General features: G+C 43.0%; 1 protein-coding gene across 16 annotated transcripts in view; it reads right to left on the bottom strand.

Annotated features, from left to right (window-relative positions):
* The window catches only part of KDM2B (lysine demethylase 2B), a 104,869-nt gene that overhangs the window by 31,903 nt on the left and 52,019 nt on the right, over positions 1-20,947 (bottom strand). For 14 of the 16 annotated variants that reach the window (XM_046901254.1, XM_025155631.3, XM_040648400.2 and 11 more), the window contains 3 exons: positions 20,556-20,682; positions 12,159-12,613; positions 4,573-4,659 (listed from right to left, as the gene is read on the bottom strand). In XM_046901254.1, the coding sequence (XP_046757210.1) occupies positions 4,573-4,659; positions 12,159-12,613; positions 20,556-20,682 (669 nt within the window). The remainder of the gene's footprint in view (positions 1-4,572; positions 4,660-12,158; positions 12,614-20,555; positions 20,683-20,947) is intronic. The other 2 variants (XM_004945557.5, XM_040648402.2) reach the window with 1 other exon arrangement.

The following is a 20,947-nucleotide window of genomic DNA, read 5'->3' on the forward strand; positions in this document are numbered from 1 at the left end:
AGTGAATGAGCAAGGGGTCAAAAAACCAGCCATGTTTTCCAGTATCGTTAACCAGCCACTGAAAGTTACAGCTTCATCTCCTGCTCCCAGCCAGACCCATATATACCTGGATGCTTGCTGTCACTACAAATGCAGCGGTTCCAGGTTTGTGTCAGGTAAAAGAGATGAGAATCCAGCTCAGTCTGCATTTCTCACTCTTCACAGAGCAACAGAGTCAGGCCAAACACATTTTACTTCTTTACAGCTGCTCTTCATAGACAGCTAAAGATCTTTATCACAATAAAAACAGAAGGCACTTCCACAGAGTGCAATTACGTGCCACTACAGCTGACTGTTGCCTTCCAGAAGTAGGAAATGGCTGGAAAAAAATACATTATTTTCTGCTTCAGCCATACTCTGAGGTCCTTTCATATAACAACAGCCCTAATCCCTGCACAGATTAAAGGAGAAATCTGGTATTGTAGGGCTGATAATCTTGAGAGGGGGCTTCAAGACCTTGTTTGATGGCAGCTCTCGACATCAGTGATCACAGATGTGTCACAGTGGTGACTCTGGTGTAAGCCAGGCTCTGCTCTCCTCCCCCACCACCCTAAAGTCCATGCCTCAGGGCTGGGGAAAGAGCTCATTTCTTACAGTTTGTTCTCACTCCCATAGGGTAAGAAATCAAAAACCTGAGGCAGTGCATCCTACAGAGTTCTTCCTTTTGCACAGCAGACTGTCATTACAATAAAACACAGACGGGGCTCAGCACCAAGCAAGGACAAACTACTGCTGCACAAACCAGCAAAGCAATGGGAACACATTCACAGCTGCACGCCTGCCAGTGGAAATGTGCTGTCTAGCCAGCAGGTACACACACTGTCAGCCCGACGTCAGGACACGTAACGTTTCACATTCCTGATCCTCTGATGAGGACTAAGTTAGGATCATGGTGTATATTCTAGGATCCCCAGCAAATCAAACATATTGTTAAATGAGTCATTAGCAGACAGGCCTCTTCTGAAAATGGACTTCTGAAAACGTTCTCTTCCAGGGCCAATTCTCACTTCCAAAAGGGTTCTTGCAAAAAAGCCACAAAGATGAGTAAGTATGATCCAGAAGAGGTGTCTATGAATTGCACGCTACTTCCCTATTACCATAAAATAATAATGATCCGGATGTTTTACTACAAAGCTTTCTGCTGAAGGTTTCACAGATCTTTATAAAGATTAATTTCACTCCCAGGAAGAGAAGCAGGATCCTCTATTCTGGGGAGGCTCAGGGAGAGGAGAGGTGTCATTCGCCTCGTATGACACCAGGCTGCAGCAGAGCTGGGAGCAGAACACAGACCTTTGCCTCTCATTTTGTACACCAAATATAAGATCATCAAATGCTGCCTATTTATTTTACCTCCTTGCAAAAACATTTTTGATTGCTACTTCTGTTTCTTTTCTCAGTGAATAAATTTTTTAGAGAGAGCTGCAGTAAATCTGACAGCCCCAAATGCCTTTAGAAAGGATAGACACAAGCAACGTGAAATGGGGCCACGGCATATGGATGGGACTCACATACTTAATTCAGTGTCTTGCCCATTGCCTTATCCACTGTGAACTGAGATTAAAGGGGAGAGAAAACGTTTCCTTCCTAAACCCTGAAATTTCAGTCTTCAAACTGCTGTTCTGAAGTGCAGAGCTGTGTATGCTGCTGGCACACCACACCAACAGTGCGTAAAAGAAACTGTGACTCAATTTTAAGTGGAAATATTATTTGCTGCTTCTATAATCACTGATTACTAAGGATATATTCTTTCCAAAGAGAGTCAACCTACCTAAGCAGGGCCTTTCACATCTTGGGTTATTCACAAGCTTAAGCCATTCACCGGCCCTTCCTTCTGCAAGGATCTTATACTGTTCCAAGAGTTTTCTACCTCTGCCCTATGTTTTCCTCATTCCACCTCTTTTCAATACTTGTTCCTCTCCTCATCCTCCTTTCTTGCTGTCTGTAGTCTCTTCCCCTCCTTTCTTTACAGTCATTTCCATTTTCTTTGAAATGTTTTGGCATTTAGTGCCGGCTTTATTCTTCCTTCTCCATCTGCTGCTCTTGTCTTTCTAAATTTCTTCTGGAGGCTTCTCCTGGGAGAAAGGAAGAGCCATGTTTTTTCATTTACTGCCTGCTCTTCCTGAATTTCAGTTCGCTTCTTTTGCTTCAAGGACTAAATCAGACAACCCTCCTCCCCCTGGAGCTGGTGTACCACTGTAATGTCTTCACACCAGCCCCACCAAAGTCAGTACCATGCTGCACCCTATCTGCCCTTCCTTTACGTACCAGCACCTCCAGAAAGACACTGAAATATCTGGCATTTCTCCTGTATGCTAGAAGAGTAATACTGCAGCAAGCAAAACTACCACCAGGTGTTACTTTCCTGCCCGTGCTCAATGCTCATGGAGCCCTCCAGCCCTGCAGCCCTGCTCCACCAGCTGAAATCCCATTTTAAGGGAGTTCATCCTCCCTAAGGGTTTTCTTCTCTGTCAAATCTTCTGTTTCATTATCAGGAGTTACAGGGGACAAAGGAGAGCTAATGAAGCTTAACCACTTACATCCCTGCTTTTATACAGATTTCTCCTATACTGTCTTTTCAATGTATTTTAATCTGGGGCTCAAAGACACAACACTAAGACACGTCCTCCTGGCCTCCCAGAGGAGGGAGGCAGCTGGGACATGGAAGGTGACACAGATATCTGGCATTAGAAGAGTCCAGGAAATAACAAACTTCTTCTGCAAAACATTCAGCCCTATCTGCTGCAAGCCTTTCAGCCTCAGCATAACAAAAGTTGATGTCCGATTACTCACTGATTAATTAAAGTCAGTATGAAGACTGTGGTGAAAGAACTACTTCTGTTACACGTTTACATTTGCCATCTTCAAGGTAAAGCCTGACTTTGTGAAAGTCTTCCTCTTATTTCTGTGATGCATATAACTGTTATTGTAACGTAGCATGGGGAACGATGCCTGTAAAAAATTCTGCTTTTAAAAAGGCTACTGGAAAATAAGCACCAGAAAGTGAAAAAGCCAAAATCCTGCAGCCAGCAAGATGGATTTTGCAAAAAGGAATGAGATGAAAATTGCACAAAAAACTCAGAATCTTTTACAGTTATGTTGCCAAATATAAGAAATGAGCCATCTATTGACAATTCCAAAATAAAATGAACAAGAACACGAACAAACACCAAAGCTTCTAAAAACCTCCAAACATTAAGATCCTTGCTTCTACCAGGTGATCAAAAAACACGGCACAAGAACCAACTGTTTCTTAGTTTTGTTTTGCAAGTTTCACATACCAGTTCTCCTCTGGGCACAGAGATTCTGTTTTATTCTGTGTCTGGAGATACCTGACCAGTGAATGAGCAGCAGCTGTCAGAGCAGAGTGACAAATCTGACACCTACTCCTCTCATGGTTCTTAAACAAACTGTTGTTCGAATAAGTTGGTATTTTCAGTGACATCAATGTTTTAAACACAATGCATATTCCTATGGATCTATAATGTAAAAGAGAAATACGTATTTAGCAAGATATAACTGATCTGAAATGCACCCAGCTAGAAGACAGAAATAAACCAGAAGCACAACTCCTGCTCACTTTGCTCCACTCTTCCCTGGCAGCTGCTGAAGTTTATGGTTTCCCACTTCCCATCTGAAAACAGCAAACTCTCAGCTACAAGTGACTGAATGTAAAGCCACAGCAAGTACACCAGCAAAGAGAGAACGGGGAAAGTAATTTGCTCAGCTAATGATTTGAAAGTTGTATACAATCATAGTAACAACAGATTTTCACATAGAAGTCTGATTTAAGTTGATTGACCCTTTCAGCATTTCTAGAGAAACTATGTATTATAAAACTAATTCAGTGAAAAATGACAGTATAAATAGAAGCAATGAGACATCTTCTAAATAAGCAAAGCTGCTTTTACAGCATGCTGAATAACTGGAGTGTGGCAAACATACCACTGTTATAAATAACAATCACCCTTCTGACTTTATTCTTAATTATTTCAAATTCTTCGTAGGCATTAACGAAGCAAGCCTCGCAGTTCTGTGAAAAAAACTACTCCCATATAAAGGAGGAAAAACGAAGGTACGGGGACAGAAAACAACCTTCTGAAGTTAGTGAAAGGTGTACAGAAAGTATAGGAGATCTCACAATGTAAGAGAAGAAACACCCTCTCATCCAGACCCAAGTACTTACTAAGTGACCAGTCTGCAGGATTTACATGGCATTTAAACTTACACAAAATGCTGCATCAACATTTCCAGATGTAGCTGCCATTAGTGAACGACCAAGTCATATCCAAGTTTAATGCGGATAAGTGAGGCCCAAACCAGTTCTTTTTAAAATGGAAACTGCCCATTTCTCCCTCCTGAGGTACCTCTTTGTTCTGCTTCAACATGCAGTTCTAAAATTATTGAAAATAACCTTCCATGTTGGAAGTGCTAGCTGCTGCCTAAGTATCGTATGAAACACTTTGCCAGAATACAGCTTGAAAAACCACCAAGACCTGGCACAGCAATGATTAGTAGGTAATTGTGTCTCATTACCTTTGGGGTCTTCTTGGGCCAGCTGACCACAGGGACACCCGAAATCGCAAGATTTTGGTCATCATCAGCATGTTCTTTCAGAATGTTCTGTTGTGAACGAAAAGGTCTTTATTAACCAGAGGAATACTCTTCCGACTCAGGAGCACAGAGACTTAATGAATGTAATACCCCACCCTCACGAAGAAGAGTGATGTGCGCTCCACTGATCTGTTACATCTCTAAGTTCATTTTCCTTCAAAACTTCAAGTCACAGTGAAACTCTTGCACGTCTTTAAGATGCAAAAGATGCATTTCCTTGCAAAACGGACAGCAAAATCACTCACAAATAGCCTCAAATGTTACAGATTTCTTTAAAATGGGTGTCTCCAAAAGACTAGTGTTTTCCACCGGTACCAGTCTAGTACCAACATTACCTTTCCCTGCACATACACACTGGTTTGCTGAAACCCAAGCAACCACCACAACCGGCACCTTTCCCTAATCGATTCTTCAGAAGACCCAGGAAGATCTGGACTCTACCACCATTAGTCCTGCAGTCACGGGGCATTGGCTGGGTAGCTTAGAGGAATCCTCAAATGCTCGAATACTCAAGCTAAGTCAAGACACAGAACCACACATCGCAGCCCTTATGGGTGGCAATTCAAGAGCACTGTCATTTCTACTGCCTTTCCTTCCACAGGGAAGTGCAGGTCAGAGTTGGTGCAACCCAACTCCCTTTGTGTGATCAAGTCAGACATTCAGCTTCCTGCACATTCACTAAATTATCTGACTTGGGGTAGTACAGTGTGAAGGGAAAAGATTGGTCTTCCCTCCCTCCCGCCCCCTCCAAATCCTCTGCGTTGATGAAACCTCATGCATCCTAAAAATCTCAGGAGTGGGCTGTGCTGGCTCACACAGCTCCTGCTGCTGTGACTCACCGCCATTCCCATACAACTCAATGCAGGGGTGGGGAAGAAGAACTCCTTTTAAGTGTACTCAATGGTGCAGTCAGGAACAGTCTGCGCTCCCTGCGACTCCCTCTGTGCTTACTAACCTAGCCACAAAGCTCTTCATGTGGAGTGCAGGCTGCTGGAAGAGACAACAACTGAAAACAAAAGACAAGTCCAAAGGAGGATTCTGCTGAGCTGCCGAAAACTAAGACCCAAGTAGGTACTACTGGGTTAAGGAAAAAAAACTTAAGGAAAAAAAAACTGGTCCAAGAGCACAAACAAGGGCTGCAGGTTGGAAATTACCTCCTACTATAATTGAGGAGGTCACACAGACAAGGAAAGTCAATGATGTTGCTCCGAATTACAATGATTTCTTGAAAAAAAAAAAAAGCTTAATTAGGCACCAACAGGCATTGGGCACTCTCAGTCCCCAGTGCAGAGCTTTAATAACTGGAAATTCCACACACTACACTAAGAGATCCTAAAGTACAGTAATTGTTTTTAACGCGAAACACACTTGGAATTCCTCTGTAATTATCCACCTAAATGTAGCCCAATGAGCATCTCAGCGAGGCTCTGCATGAGTAGCCATGGGCTTTCCCTCCCTGGAGCTACAACAATCTGCTGGATTCTGCTCAATTACCCACCTGGCCTTAAATTGGAGATGCTTCCCTATCAGAGGCCGCAGAACCAGCACAGTGCTGGTCCATTATCCCAGTAAGGCTGCTTTAGATGTTGACTAGCCCCAAAGCAGTCCTATTACCAAAATAAGTGATACCAAAAGGCAACACAATGCTTGGCACAGCCTACAGCACACAGCCAACACAACAGTCTTCAAAGTGGAAGATCTCTCAACTTTCACACGCACATTAGTTACAGTAAATGAACTCCTGATGGAGTTGAGCAAGGCTAAGTGAACACCTCTTTTCTCATGTCCTTTTCACACTGGAACAGCAATCACAGCATTACCCATGACAACATTCTCAAAGTTACTCTTCAGGCGTAAAAACAGAGAGGCCTTGTGTTATAGCAACACCAAAATTCTTCAGAGCAAGAAGGCAGCTCTTCACTTTGATACGCTTAAATTTGGAAATCTGCAGGATAGCAAACCTTAACATTTCCACTGAGGACTGTGAGAAACTCTGAGATCAATAGAAAGCAGAGTACGTTCCAGGAACTTGGCAGGATACTGCGGGTTTCTTGTTATCGTATGTATCACGTGAAAATATTATCCAAGGAGAAACTTAAAACTGTGGCAGTTTATCATATCAGCCAGCTGAAAACAATAGATGTCTCAGCAGCAGAACCAATAACCAAGCCACAGCTGCACGGACAAGTGTCAAATGTCAGCACGTGGTGAGATGGATGGAGGCAGCCTTCTGTTCACCTGCTGAAGAAGGGGAAAAAAAAATAAAAACCAGAGATAAAGAAAGGCATGAGGCTCCAGTTAGCCAAACAACTTGATGCTCGTGCAGCACAAGGCCACCTGATTCATTGCACTTGAAGGCTGTGGTGACAACAGCAGGTATGAAGGAAAGAAATTAAGTATGTAAGAATTCAGCTTAGCCATTAATTTCACAAGCACAGCCAGGAATGACTCCCCCGAAATGCATTCTGTAAAGGGAGAGGTTTTTTCTTCTGCTATAAGAATAAGAACAGGGTAAGATTTCTTGGCACGAAAAAGTAAGAGCATATTTCAGTAGATATCATCTGTCTTGCACAAGAATCTGCTGCTGCTGCCAAGGAGTTGCGGATATTTGACAAACTCCGTTCTGCAAACTGAGTTTCTTCTGCCCTAATGGACTTCCACAGTACCTTTGAAAGAAGAGCAGCATTTTTGCTTTGAAGTGGGGAAGGTCTGTGGCATTTTAGGAGGCCGATCTCACAGTCCTCTTCCCCAGCAGCAGCAAGGGAATTACCATTCTTCTAGCAATGCAGGAAATGCTGTGTGCTGAAAACAGAGACTGCATGCAGACAAGCAGCGCTGGCAGCGTTTAATGTGGGCTGCAGACTGCACAGGTTTACCTGTCTGTGATGTGGGGTGCAAACAGCAGCAAGGAGTAAGGTGGTTACCTCTCTGTTCTCTTCTTCATGCCTAAGTCCACCCTGACGGCATCTTTAGCAGGCTGCCATGCCATTTGGCAGCTAAATATGAAGTGGAGAAGCCGCACAATGAAACTCTTCCGATCCTCAGGGTCACCATCTTAGAAATATTTATTCCTCAGCTTTTTTGTTTTTCTTCTACCTCATCTGTTCACTGTAAGAATGTGTGTAACACTTCAGCTGCTACTTCATTTTTAAGTTGAAACACAAGGAGCAGGCCCTTTCATACCTGAGCCTTAGGGCATGCATACATGGAACACAAGGTGTAACTGCGGGTTGTGTGTGCCTCTAACAGGTAACACCAACAGCAGGGATGTGACAGCAATGGCTGCAGTGCCTGCTGGTGCTCACCCTGCCAGCAGCTACACTGCCTTCTGTTCTCTGTGCAGTGTGGGTCAGCGGAGCACCCTCACATTTGCTGCACATACTCTCTCTCACACAGAGCCCAGCAGCAGACATTTGGATACAGACAATATTGCATCTCCTCTGCTGATTGTTCAGATGCCATCTGCCAGGGAGTGAACGCTGCTGTCAGTAATCGCTGCTTGGAGGCTGCTGAGAAGCTCCTTTAGTGGTGAACACCAGGCTCATGGGATACAATTCCCATACAGCAGAGCTGCAGTTGACAACTATTTAATTCCTTGTTTGAGATGAAGGAAGAACCGACCTGCTCCCCAAGTGAGGCCCATGCTGTGCTCTGCAAATAAGCCTCCCTTGCGTTGCTGCACTCCATCGATCACGGTGATAAATGGGATCTCAATCTGCAGAGGCATCAGCTGGACACTTCTGGATTGCTGTGTCCCCCCTAGATAGTCACAGTTAGTTAGGAGCTTAGAGAACATGCAAGGAATTTACACAGGCTTAGATTAGTTTTCACTCTCCCTTCTCATAAGGAAAACAAATTACTTCACTTCAGAGAGTCTCACCTACTTGACATTAAATAGCTACATGTAGCTGTAGTTGTATTTACCACGCAGGGCAGTAATCCACTCACACATACTGCATCCTTGCTTCAGACAGGAAACCATGAATTCTCTGCAAGTTATCCTGATTCTGTGAAACTTTGCATTACTGAATAAAATGGTTTTCTTTCTCCAGTTAACTGTCCTTGTCCTGTCTTCTGAAAACACTGAATAGCTATCCGAGGCACAAAGACTTTGATGTCAGAGAAAAAGTTCCTGAGCGTATTTCATTAAGAAATAAAACTACTACAATAAACACGGTTTTATTTTTTTCAAGAACTGAAGACTTTCCAAGCAGAGCAAGAACTTTCAGACATTCTGTCAGAGCGTGCTCTTGCTATGCATTGGTTAAAAATAACTCTCAAGCGGAGTACTAAAGGACTGCTTTTTATAGGCTGCATTATTAATCCATCATGTGCACGAAATTCAGGTTGCCCACGAAACAAACCTTGTGAATACAGCTGAATACAGTCATGGCACAAATGATCTGCAAAGCTCTTTCTGCAGGATCTCTGCCTCCATTCAGCTGCACCAATGACTGGTGCTCTGGGGATTCATCAGAGCTGCGGTACAGGTGCCAGGCTTCTGCTCACTCTATTGCCATTGCTATCAGCAAAATCCCCATATTATTTTCTGTTCAAGTTAGAAAGCTGGTAGCAAAAAAAAAAAAAAGGAAATACGATTTTGTGGTCAAGGATATAAACATCATTCTGGAAAAATGGACTGTATTTCTTCTTCTGCCATTAAGTCTCTATATGACACATAGAAAGCCTTTTAAATCAACACTCCACAGGCAGTCCAGAATTATGTGCCACCCCTCCGTCATACCTGGCTTGGGAACAGGGAGCTGAGCATCAGAACTTCTGTCCTATAGAAACGTTCAGCAATTACAGTTTCAACACCATTAAAACTATTTTTTGCAAGTATCACTCTTGAATAACACTAACTATTCTGAAAATCACATCAGATACATGTAAGAACAGTATCCAAAATTATGGTCACTTATCTTAATCTTTTTGCAGTTCAGTTCTCTACCTGTGAACCATGGCTAACAGCTCATCCATCACCACTTGTGAAGCAGATGACTGCTGCAGTGATGAGCACCACCGAGATCCCCACGGGAACATCGCTATCACTGTGCTCAGCCGAGGGTCTGAACAGCACAATGTTCCTCAACAGCAAGGACAGAACGAAACCAACAACAGCTGCATTCTGCACAGCAAGCGTCACAGGAACTCTGCAAGGACTGTTATGTTAGAGAGATGCTCAAGGAGCTGAAATGAGTCAACCAGGCAACTCCTCCATCGGTCAGCTTTACTCCTTGAAGGTAAAAGCATGTACTGATATGCTTGGTTTTGTTGTCTTAAAAGCCAACAAACCTAATAAAACAAACCATGCAGTTCTTGTACCACGTGGATTACAAGGAGACAAGATTTACTACGTTGTGTTAATGCTCATTCTCTGAAAACTGAGAGCTGCCATGTATGTGGGACAGCTCTGCAAAAAGATAGGTAAGAAAAAGAAAGTTCTTCAACAGTTCAACTATTCAAGAGAACGCTCATCAGTCAACCTTTTAAGCCAACTTGCTCTGACTAATCCATCCCAGCACACCAACATACAGGGGTGATTCCAGAAAACACCATTCTGCAGCGTGCATGATGTTTAGATGTGGTCTTGGGCTCTTTAACCAGCAGGGAACCATAAAGATCCAGATGCTGGGCCACATCCTGATGGTTACAGTGTGTGCTGGCACAGAGAGGAGTTTAGATGCAGGCAATTTTCTGTGCAATTATCAAAGGAGATGGAACATCAAGATCACAACTCTGCCAAGAGGCACAAAATGAACTGGCAGATGCCCACTTCATACCAATTAAAGCACAGAAGCACTGAAAGAGCATGACAAGGATCTTTTTCTTAAGTGTCCACTCCATCTCTGTAACCGGTGAACCCACTGCTCTGGAGAAGGCTAAGAAAGCACTGCTCCTACACAGCATTTAAAACCAGATTCACACATGGTGTCTTGCCATGTTCTAGTAAGATGTCTTGCAGTGTAGAGCACTATGTCATCAACAGAGCATGCACAATTGCATCTTGAACATCTGCACTACGTATCATGTGGCGTACTTCTTTCTGGGGTCTCAAGAAGGGGCAGTTTATTTTTAAGTGGAACTTGGTCCGTACTTAAAACTTGGAGAAAAAAAAAGATGCTACCATTCCTTCTCCTTCAGTACAAACCCATCTCTTACTCTTGAAGTTTCATTTAGATTTCTAAACAGGACACAACTGGTCACAAAGTAAACCCGTGAATCCACTGCCATGGCACTGGGCACCTGCATCCACTTACATACACAAAGTGGCTGATGTTGCAAGAAGGGATTCTTTGAGCTCTTGTTACTCAGATGACAACTTTGTAACACACTTCCAGGCTCCAAGATTGTGGAATACAGTTCTGCTGCACACAGCGTATGCACAGCCTTCTTTACCTGGCTGTGAAGCCTTTCCTAAGCAGCTGTTACACTACTTGCACTAAAAAAGTACAGGCTCCCCTTCTACAATACAAATGCCTACCTCCCCCTCAGACTGTGGCTTACACAGTTCTCATGTACAGAAAATATGTAGCTGCAGAGTCACATGGCACACAGAAGCACCAAAAACCCAGTAATCCAAACAAGAGCACAGATTAATACTAATAGTTTCAAATCAGGCCCAACTTTCATGTTACTGAACCTATCTGTACTAGAGAAAGATCTTAGTCTTATTTAATTAAGTCCAAGCAAAATGACAAGAGTACATTGGTCTCAACTTTAAAAATGTATCAATACACTTATTTCACATGATGTGAAAACAAGGTACAGAAAAGCTAACCAGTTCATTCAAAGGAATGCTGCAGATCAGAGATAGAAGCAGCTATGCAGGCTTTCGGGTGAAACCTATCCCCGTGTCCAACGAGGTATCTATCACTTCCTGTACACTAAAAATCTGAAGAGCAGATCTGTCACTAGTGGGCATTCACTCCTCATACCTTCTCCACACTGTACCAGTACACTGTACCAGTGGAGAATAATTATCAACCTATAGAGGGCAATGGAGGAAAAGAAAATGAAATAGGTAAGGGAAAAAAAAAAAAAAAAGGAATAAAAAATGCAAGAGGAAACATTAGGCAATCTTCTACATTAAAATCACACGTGTATGCATTGTATGTGTCAGTTATACACACTCCAGGAAAGAGACCCAAAAGGGAAGATTAAGACTGTAAGTATAAACAGATCGCTTGAGGTATAATATTTACATGTAGGACATAAGTGCTAAACTGCAAAAGGATGTAAACTTTTAGTCCCTGAGCACAGCTGCAACAGTCAGAAATGGCTGCACTGCATCAATCAAATCAGGCTGCAACCAGCTGCCTCCCCAGTGCAAAGATGGCTTGTGTCAGAGGCATAACTTCCCTCTCCATGGCATAGCAGGCTGACAGGAGGAGGTCACCACGCAGAAACTTCTACCTCTCTACTGCAGAACTTTGCCTCCTGACCTCCTCCTGTCTCCTGGGCCCACAGAACACAGTCTGTACAGATCAAAAAGCTATCACTCTCACCTTCATGTCCTCCAGGAGAGCCTGTGGATCCTCAATGCCTTCTGGAACACACTTCTTGTTCTCTGGGAGAGATTCAAGCTTTTCCACCAGGGCTTTTAAACCCTTCAGTTCAAATTCTGTGAGGTGAGTCCATTTGGTTGAAACTTCTGTAGCTGGAGACCCCGTTGGTGTTTTGGGATAATCCGTGGGGGTCGTTGATTTTACACTGTCATCTGACTCATTAGACAAAGTTCTTTTTAGGTACCTCATTACTGTGGCTTTTTGTTTTCTCCCTGCACCCTCCTTTCCTTCTGAATGTGTGCTGTTGGGTGAGGAGGAGCCATCCACCAGGGATTTGGAGTTCTTATCCAAGCTGTCATCCTTTTCCTCCCGGATATGAGCATCACAAGATTCTTCATCCATGTCTAACCACGAATCCGATGAATAGCTGTCTATGCTGCGTTTTCTCTTTGCATCTGAAAGTTAGAAAAGGAATGCTGAATCTTTACCCGATATAATTTATAGTTTAACACTTCTATGACTGGGACTAGGAGCTGCCTATTTAAAAGGACACTGGATATGCCTAGTCAGTATGTGATAAGAATGAGCTTTATTCAGCCTGTTTTTTGTGGGTTGTTTTTTCATTTGTTTCATTTTTTTAATGCTGGCCTTTTTGGTTAACATCTGCTCAGTTTAAATGACTGGGAAACATTTGGGGAAAAAATATGCTTTCTTTAGCACTTCAATCTTCTGTGACTTCAATTAAGAAGATGCACAGTTCACATACAATTAGTTTTTCTGGCAATCCAAAAGAGATCAGATTCAGTAACCTTACAGCTTTAAAATAAAAGTTAGCAAATAAAGAGGAAAGGAAAAGCGATGGGAAAAAGCGTGTTAAAATGCACTACAACATCTCTTTTAAAGCTACTCTGCACAGCACAAAACCAACTTCTCAGTACTCTCTCTTTGCAAGCAACCACTGGTAAAACAAGAACTACAACTTGTGACTGCACAAATACTCATTGCTCTTCAGAGACAGAAGATTACAGTTGTGCTTATTTCACAGACAAGTAGCCTAAACACACTGAGAAATGCAAGGACAGAGAGTCCCGTGGTACTGCTTTTCTGATTGCAGCCCCTGATACATTCTAGGTACTTTTTGGGAAAATTTAAATCCAAGTTTCTAAGTCTAAAGAACTGTTAGTCTTAGTTTCACACTGTTTCCCCTAAAAATCCCCACTGTTACCCAACTGTATGCAATCGAGCCATGAAACCAAAGGAGGAACCTAGTGGCCAAGATTCTCCAATGCACTGCTCTTTCCTAGTTTGTTAGACACAACTGCCTTTGCTAAGTGAACAGCACTGAGTGCAGACCAGCAGCAGTTTGGTTTTCTGTGGAAAATACAGTTAAAAATGACAACACCCAGTTAGGTCAGTGCAGATTTTAATAGCAACTGCAATAGGTATGAGATCAAGTCGTAGACAAAAACACTGCAAAGGAAGTGGAAGTCATACAGAAAAACAAGTGAACAATTAATGAGAAGTTTCTTTCACAGCTTTGCTTACATATTTTCAGCAGGTCAAAACCCTGAGCACCTTCATGTTTTGTGTTGCAGTGATTTTGGATTAGGAGTATGTGAATCATGCTTAAGGAATGATTAAACGAAAATTAAAGAAAAAGCTCAGCAGTTGGTTGTTTAACAGCAAGACTCAAAACAAATGCTGAAGCCCAGTTCCAAGCTGGCACATCCATCCTTATCACAGAAACCTTGTTTCTTGTATCATCTCACATAAATAGGTGTTACTTGTCAGCTAGGGAGCAAAGATGTAGCAGGTAGTGATGGCGCATCTGTCCGAGGGCTGCTACCCTACTTGCTTGGCTTTGCAATTTAAAATAAAAGCTCCCTAAGGGCAGGTGCACCTCTGTGCATTAAAGCCTGGGAAATGAATTGGCCACTTGATACTTCACGGCAAGTGTGCAGAGTGTCTGCAAAAACCAAGGATTTCCATCCAGATTGCTCCTTCAGTAGCACGTGAGTTTTTCTTCAGAACTCCAACTGCCATAAAATTACTCCTGAAAAGCAAATTTAAGCTGAAATCTTGTGAAAAGACAGAAGTCACAAAAAATACCAGCTACCAGCACAGCTGGTCACAGCCAAATCCAGCTCCATGCATAGCATGGGCAAACTTCCTCCCTACATCCCTCCACTAAAGCTTCACCGTGAAGTACCAAGAGCACGGTTTGTGTGCTGAGGTAGTGGCATGCAAAACTCCAGTGCAGCTCCTCCTCTCTGGTCCATGCTAATATACCCCCATGCTTCTCTTAAAAAAATTAAAAGGATTAGAAAATATCTTAAGAAGAACACTTCAGAAACACTACATTACCCAACTTCTATTTAATACTGCTTTTTCCTTTGTCCACAGTAGCTAGCACACTTATCCACCTCGAAGGGCTATATAATCAGCTTATGTCATTTTCCCATTTTACAGCTGAGGAAACAGATGCTTGGGAGAAAGAATGATTTGCTCGTTGTCACACATGAAATCTAGGGCAAAGTCAGGAATCAGAATCCAGTCCCTTGGGTGCAGTGCTGGAGCCCGTTCTCAAGGCCACGCTGCCCTGGTGAACTATTAGCAATTGACTGAAGCACAAAACCCCATTTAGGTGGGAGAAGACACCAGCAATAAAACAGAAGCAGGAGAGAGCGGATACACATCCCTGTGCTGGTAGTACTAGTACAGTGCTATTAAATGAAATTGGTGTAATTCTGTACAAAGAAAATTATGTTTCTGTCCTCCTGTGCTGTGGTTCTGCTGAACAGGAACTGATGGCTGTAACTGGGGCAAATCACAAGCACAGATAAGGCATAAGGAAAGAGGGAGATCACGTTATGGAGGTGTGAATAATTTACCGCAAGTAATGCTCTGGTGCTAAGAGAAAACAGAGAGAGCTCAAGAGAGCTCCACTTTTTGTCTCTTGCCCTGATCTACTGAAACAAAAGGCAAGAGAAGAGTGGAGCATCACAGTGTAGGAGGGCCCATTCCCATCAGAAGCAAGCACACCCAGGGCCCAGCAGCTCCGCTCTGCCAGCTGCCACTGCTCCACACAAACCAGGCACTGTTGCACCAGCTACGTCTGGAAATAGATAGCCACCAAGTATGAACACACACAAGCAAAAATTAATCTAAATCTAACCTCAAGATGAGCCATCATAAGACAAGTGCCCGTTTGCATGCCTGACAGTTATGTGACGGCTGGTCTAACTTTACCCATGGGGACAGGGCTTGCTAATAACCAGAAGTGCATCAGCCTGTTCTGGAGCACTGGAGGATTACAGTCCTGTTACACCATCAGATTAAGAGTGGACTGCTTTCAAGAGACAACAACTGTCTGCTGCTGCTGCTAATTTAAAAACAAAAACAAAACAAAAAACAAGGGAATCAATAATGGATGGATATCTTCACAATGAGGAAGGTTCAATTTCGTGTTTTCAAGACTTCTGTTATAATGCAACATGCCATGATTTTTATTTATTCATTTTAATGAAAACAGTGTCTGACTCAGAGTTACTACGCTGTACAATTATGCCCTACATAAATGTAATCTGTACTTACTTTGTCAAGAAGTGCATTTTAAGCACTATACTACCAGAGCTCCACTGGCTTGGAGGTTTTTGCTTTATAAAGGCTCTCCGTGGAAAAGAGCTCCTCCTAAGTGCAACTGCAGTTTCTTCCAAGCCAATGCCCCAGCCAACACCTGGTTAGAACTCCAGTTTCTCAGTGGTTGGCCAGTTCAGATTCCCATCCCACTGAGACAGCCCTAAAAGGCCTTCATCATTCCACAATGCTAAGGAAATAAACCCAGGTTATACAACCAGCCTGTGGTATAACTCGGAAGAGGAGCAGCTGCCCAGGCTTGATCATAGGGCAGAGCTAGAAATGGCTTCTCCCCCTTTCATCCCCCTTCCCCCCCCACCCTGCAATTCAGTTCCCTGTGATTCTGGGCAAATCACTTAACTTTCCCCACAGTTAACCACGTGCACAAGAAGGTTAATTATACAGATCCTTTCCTAGCTGAAAAGTGACTTGTTGTATTAAAGGACTTAGAAGATACAGAGGAGAGTGAGGTGTAATTACAATATCTTTTGAACTCTTTAGAGCAGACCACTGTCTAATATCCACCTTGCTATTCCCAGTTTCAAACCCTGGCACAGTGTCTTGGGAGCAGCAGCTCCTGTTGGTCTGCTAAAGGCAGCAATAACACACTCGTTAGCAGGAAAAAAAAACAAACAACCTGAGCATACCAGAATTGTACTGCATGGAACACCCCGCACAGAAATCACTCAACATAGCCCAGTACCTGTCCATCAATAAGTAAATCTATTCTGTCCCCTGAGAAGGAGAAAGTAAAGACATGGCTCCTTCACCGTGCTAGAGGGCAGATTTTCTTCATCCATCAGGCCTATTACACAGTTACAGCCATCCCCTTAAAATTTTAGCAATAGGGATCTTAAAAGCTGCAGGCTACAGAGAAAGCGTATTTCCGATAGCACAGTATCTTCTCCCAATTACTCTTTGTCAGCTCACTCTCAAGATCCGTATCTCACTGAAGGTCAATTGTGCTTGAAAACATCCAGTACAGACTCATTCATGGTAAGAGTAAAAATAATGAAGACATATCCCTCCTGAAACACCGCATGGTCAAATCCAGCTTGAAACCCAAATAGAATCCCCTTCTGACTTCAGCTGGCAGGATAAACGTTGAAGCTGAGAGGGGCAAGGAAAAGATAAAGGGGAGGGAAAGAGATGGTGTGCTTTTACAAGCAGCCTGTGATTTCTGTCATGTCATCATTCCCCTGAGCACCTGCCCTACCATGGAAGAGATCAGAAAAACAACTCTCCCTACCAAGGAGGCAACTGCCTGAAATCTCATTCATCTGGGCCTGAAGAACAGGAAGGGAATCCTCAGTAGTCTTCTCCACCTCACTTAGAAGGGCACACATTTTCATTTAGGCAGTGGGAACACTCAGGGTTTTTGCCTCACCTACAAGCACATCTCATTTGCTTGTTGTTTTCTGAAGTTTGGGGAGTCCAGACATTTAGAAAACAGAAATACAAAGAACAATAAAAACTGATGGAGTAGCACACAACTATATTGACAGGGTATTGCAACACAACCATAGTAATGCATTTTCTTGAGTAGGCAGTGTCTTGAAAAAGTCATTTGTGCCCAAGTACATGAATACCGTGCAATGAAAATGTGATGTGAAGACTCTAAAGATATCCTTGAAACACAAGTGATTATGAACTCAGTTTTCTGCGTTCTCCAAAGACAGTCTCCATCACTGCAGCAAACTTTTTTCAAACAGAAGAACTGAATCTCTACTGATCCTATGAAAAAACAGCACCTTGTGAATCCCAGAGACCATGGCAGCATCCCACGTGCTCTCTGGAGGATGTCATCAACTAGAAGTCATCCCTGTTGTTCCTGACATCCAGTAGGACCGTTCTATCAGAAGGTGTATCAGAAAAGAAAGCAGAACTGCTTAAGGGTGGAATAAAAAAGAAATACTTCTGGAACCCAAACGAAAAGTTAGTAAGCAGACGTTTAGAACAAAGTATGTCAACAAAGAAAAAATTGAACGGGGGAAAAATAAGAAACATTGGTAACACTATGATTCTTCAAGAGAAATTTCTGAAAAAGAATACAAAGATGTGGAGATTTTTTTTCTGAAACCAAGGAGGACAGAAGACAATTAAATCTATCGAGGGGCCTGCAGGGATGTTAAGTACTTTGTTTCATTTCTCTTTAAGGAGAATGATGGGAAATTCTTCGTCAAGGGATACTCTCTCAAGGGAAATCAAGGCACTGCTTGAAGACAGAGAAATCTCCAAGGAAGAGATGAGCATTTAACAATTTAAGGACCTTAGCAGTTCTGAAGAAAAGTTTCTAAATCAAAGCAGTGATTTCTGGAGCACTGACTTCATTTAGACCTTCCATCCCACTGCCGATGCACAACAGTAAGATAGAGACATCACAGAACAAACAACTTAATTCAAGGATTAAAATTCATGGAGATTTACTTGAGTCAAGAGGCTGAGATCAGTTAAAAGAAAGACAAGCAAGTATGTGGAACATTATTACTCAAGCAGAACAAAACAACATAGCTTTGTAAAGGTAAATAATGTACCTTTACTCCTGCAGAGAATTTGATAAATGCCAAAGTGAGAGATCCAGCAGATACAGTAGATCTGGGCTTTTGAACTGCAGTTCTCAGCTAAATAATTATTTTAAGGTTAAGGCTCCGCCAAGAAATAAAAAGCGAGAGTCTGACAAAGTATACATCTGTCACTCCTGGAGAGAAAAGCCCTGGATGTCAATGTCAAAGATTTTATCAGCATGCTAATACCTGAAGTCAAAAGATAGCAGGCAGGTAGATGAACCACATGCTGTCAGCGGATAGCATTTCAGTAAACTGGAAGAGGTGATCTGTTCAAGACAGCAACAACAGCCCAAGTCCTGGCACCAGCATCCCTGCAGCGGGGCCACACATCAGATCAGCCCAGCAGTCTTACTGATAACAAACGTTGTGCTTTTGGGAGGGTTCATCTTCTGTCGGGTCACTGAACTGATTCAGCTCACAGGACGAGAGTTCACAAACCAGATTCTCATCTTACGAGAGTAGTATGTTTCTTTCATTAGCTTGAAATGGCCATAAAACCATGCTGAATTAATAGTGAAACAGTTGAGAATAATGCCCCTTTGCAGCAGGCCAGCAACTGAAGGCACACGGACAAGACAACCCAAACATTACTACCACCAAACCATTTCCCAAATATCTGGGGCTGACTTGATGCCTGTACAGTGACACTTTGGTCTTGCAAAATAATCCTTTTCCATCCAGACACTGGACACCTATGGTTCCCAGTGAGCTTTTATATGATTGGAATATCTCCCAGCCAGTAACTGGATGGAGACACATTTCATGGGGATCACCAAACCATTATCAGTAATTACTGAGCTGGGCTTGAATTCACACTGGTGATTTAGCTGGAAAAGGTCCCATCTCAATATCCTGAACCATCCACTCTCCGTATCTAATTTGTTCTGAAATCACACCTCAGTGATCTGGCACCCCCACCTTGCCAACAGGAAGAGCCTCTTTCTGTGCCAATGGTTTTGGCAACAGGAGGTTGGTTCTTTATTTCCTAAGGAATGCAGTTACCAGAGTTTTGTCACTGTCTTTTTTTACATTGCTAATCCAAGAGGCTAATTTGCCCTTTGTTCTAAGATGATCTTATACAAAAACTCTTCCACGTGGAGTTTCTGCTTTACTGCCCCTTCTGATCAGGGTCTCAAAAAGCAAAGACGCAAAAGGTACAGCACTCAAATTCCTAGGGACCCCAAGAAAGTTCTCGGGCTGATTCACACAGACTTTTAAGTCCCTCTGCCCATACCTTTGGCAACAGCATCTACTTAGAATTAGGCTGTTCAATGGTCATTTCCCTCTTACACTTCCACACAGTCCAAGTTCACTCCAATCTGCATCGCAGAGTGGGAAACAGAGAAATACTTTAGTCCTCTCCCACACTTAGTATGCACTGGTTGAGATTTAGCTGGTGTCTGCGCTACGTCCAGCAATTCTTTGCTTAAAAGCAGGGAGGTAACAAGGTCCACAGGCTCGTTCCAGTAAAAGGAAGGAGGAAAAAACGGTAGTTCAGAAAAGCAACAACTGGAATTGCACCACACTGATGCAAAGCTCACACCAGCACCAAGGCAATGCCTTCCTGCCCCAGGCACCCCCATCCATCTCTGCTGTGGTCCATTTTCAGCTGTTGTTTTAAAGGTTTCTGTGATCTCCCTGTACTTAGGTTACAGACCATGTAGATTTGTGTAGGTGTATGCTTGGTTTTGTTACTCTCTGCAACTAGAAGTCAGTCACCAAACAGAGAGAATTAAAGTCAAGATTAAAGAAAAGAGAAAGAACCCAGGTTTAGTGACCGAACTGCATTCTGTAGAGGAGACATGCTATAAAAGGACTAAATATCCATCCTACCAGAGCACATTTGCAATGCATGCATTTCTGGCTACTAAGGTACTGTGCCAAACACAGCAGTAAATCCTCAACTGTTTGGCAGATCATCTCAACACAAACAGTACTGAAACCAAGAAATAAATGCATCCAAAAATTATTTTCCTGGGATCCGTTTGCTTAGGAACGCTCAATAAATACCAGAGTAAGTTGGTGCTTCATGAAAATGCTTAAGAGTCAAAACCTCCCCACCTCAAAACAAACAGTTTGTTAGAATTTCTACAATTCTCCAATTTAATTTATTACCTTCTCTGCAGAAAACAAAGCAGTAACTAGCCTAGGGTGCTAGCATCGGTTTGAACACACAGTCAAAGGATTCACTCACCAATTAACATTGATTCTTTCTGGTACTCTTTGCTGAGGTGGCAGCGCTGGGTCACACAGGACACGTATCTCTCCAGAACATACCAGCACATTTCATAGTAGAAAGGATAACGGAATTTGGCATGCACCTGAAAGCAAGAGCGAGACTGTCAGTCCATGGGGAAGGGAAGTTTGCAGCACAAGGGCCAGTCATCATTCTCCTCATGTTATCAAGAGCACAAACAGTGTGCAGGGGGAGGGGAGGGAGGGTGGGAGCCGCGTGAGCCGTACGCCTTCAGCATACAAAATGAGGGCCTGCCTGCCTGCCTGCCATGATAGCATCATTTCTTGGTTCAGTAATTTGTATCCTCCTGGGGTGGCGGGAGAGGAAAGGGTTTGTGTTCATGTGAAATC

The sequence above is a fragment of the Gallus gallus genome, chromosome 15, assembly GCF_016699485.2.
Source record: "Gallus gallus isolate bGalGal1 chromosome 15, bGalGal1.mat.broiler.GRCg7b, whole genome shotgun sequence".
Lineage (NCBI taxonomy): Eukaryota > Metazoa > Chordata > Aves > Galliformes > Phasianidae > Gallus > Gallus gallus.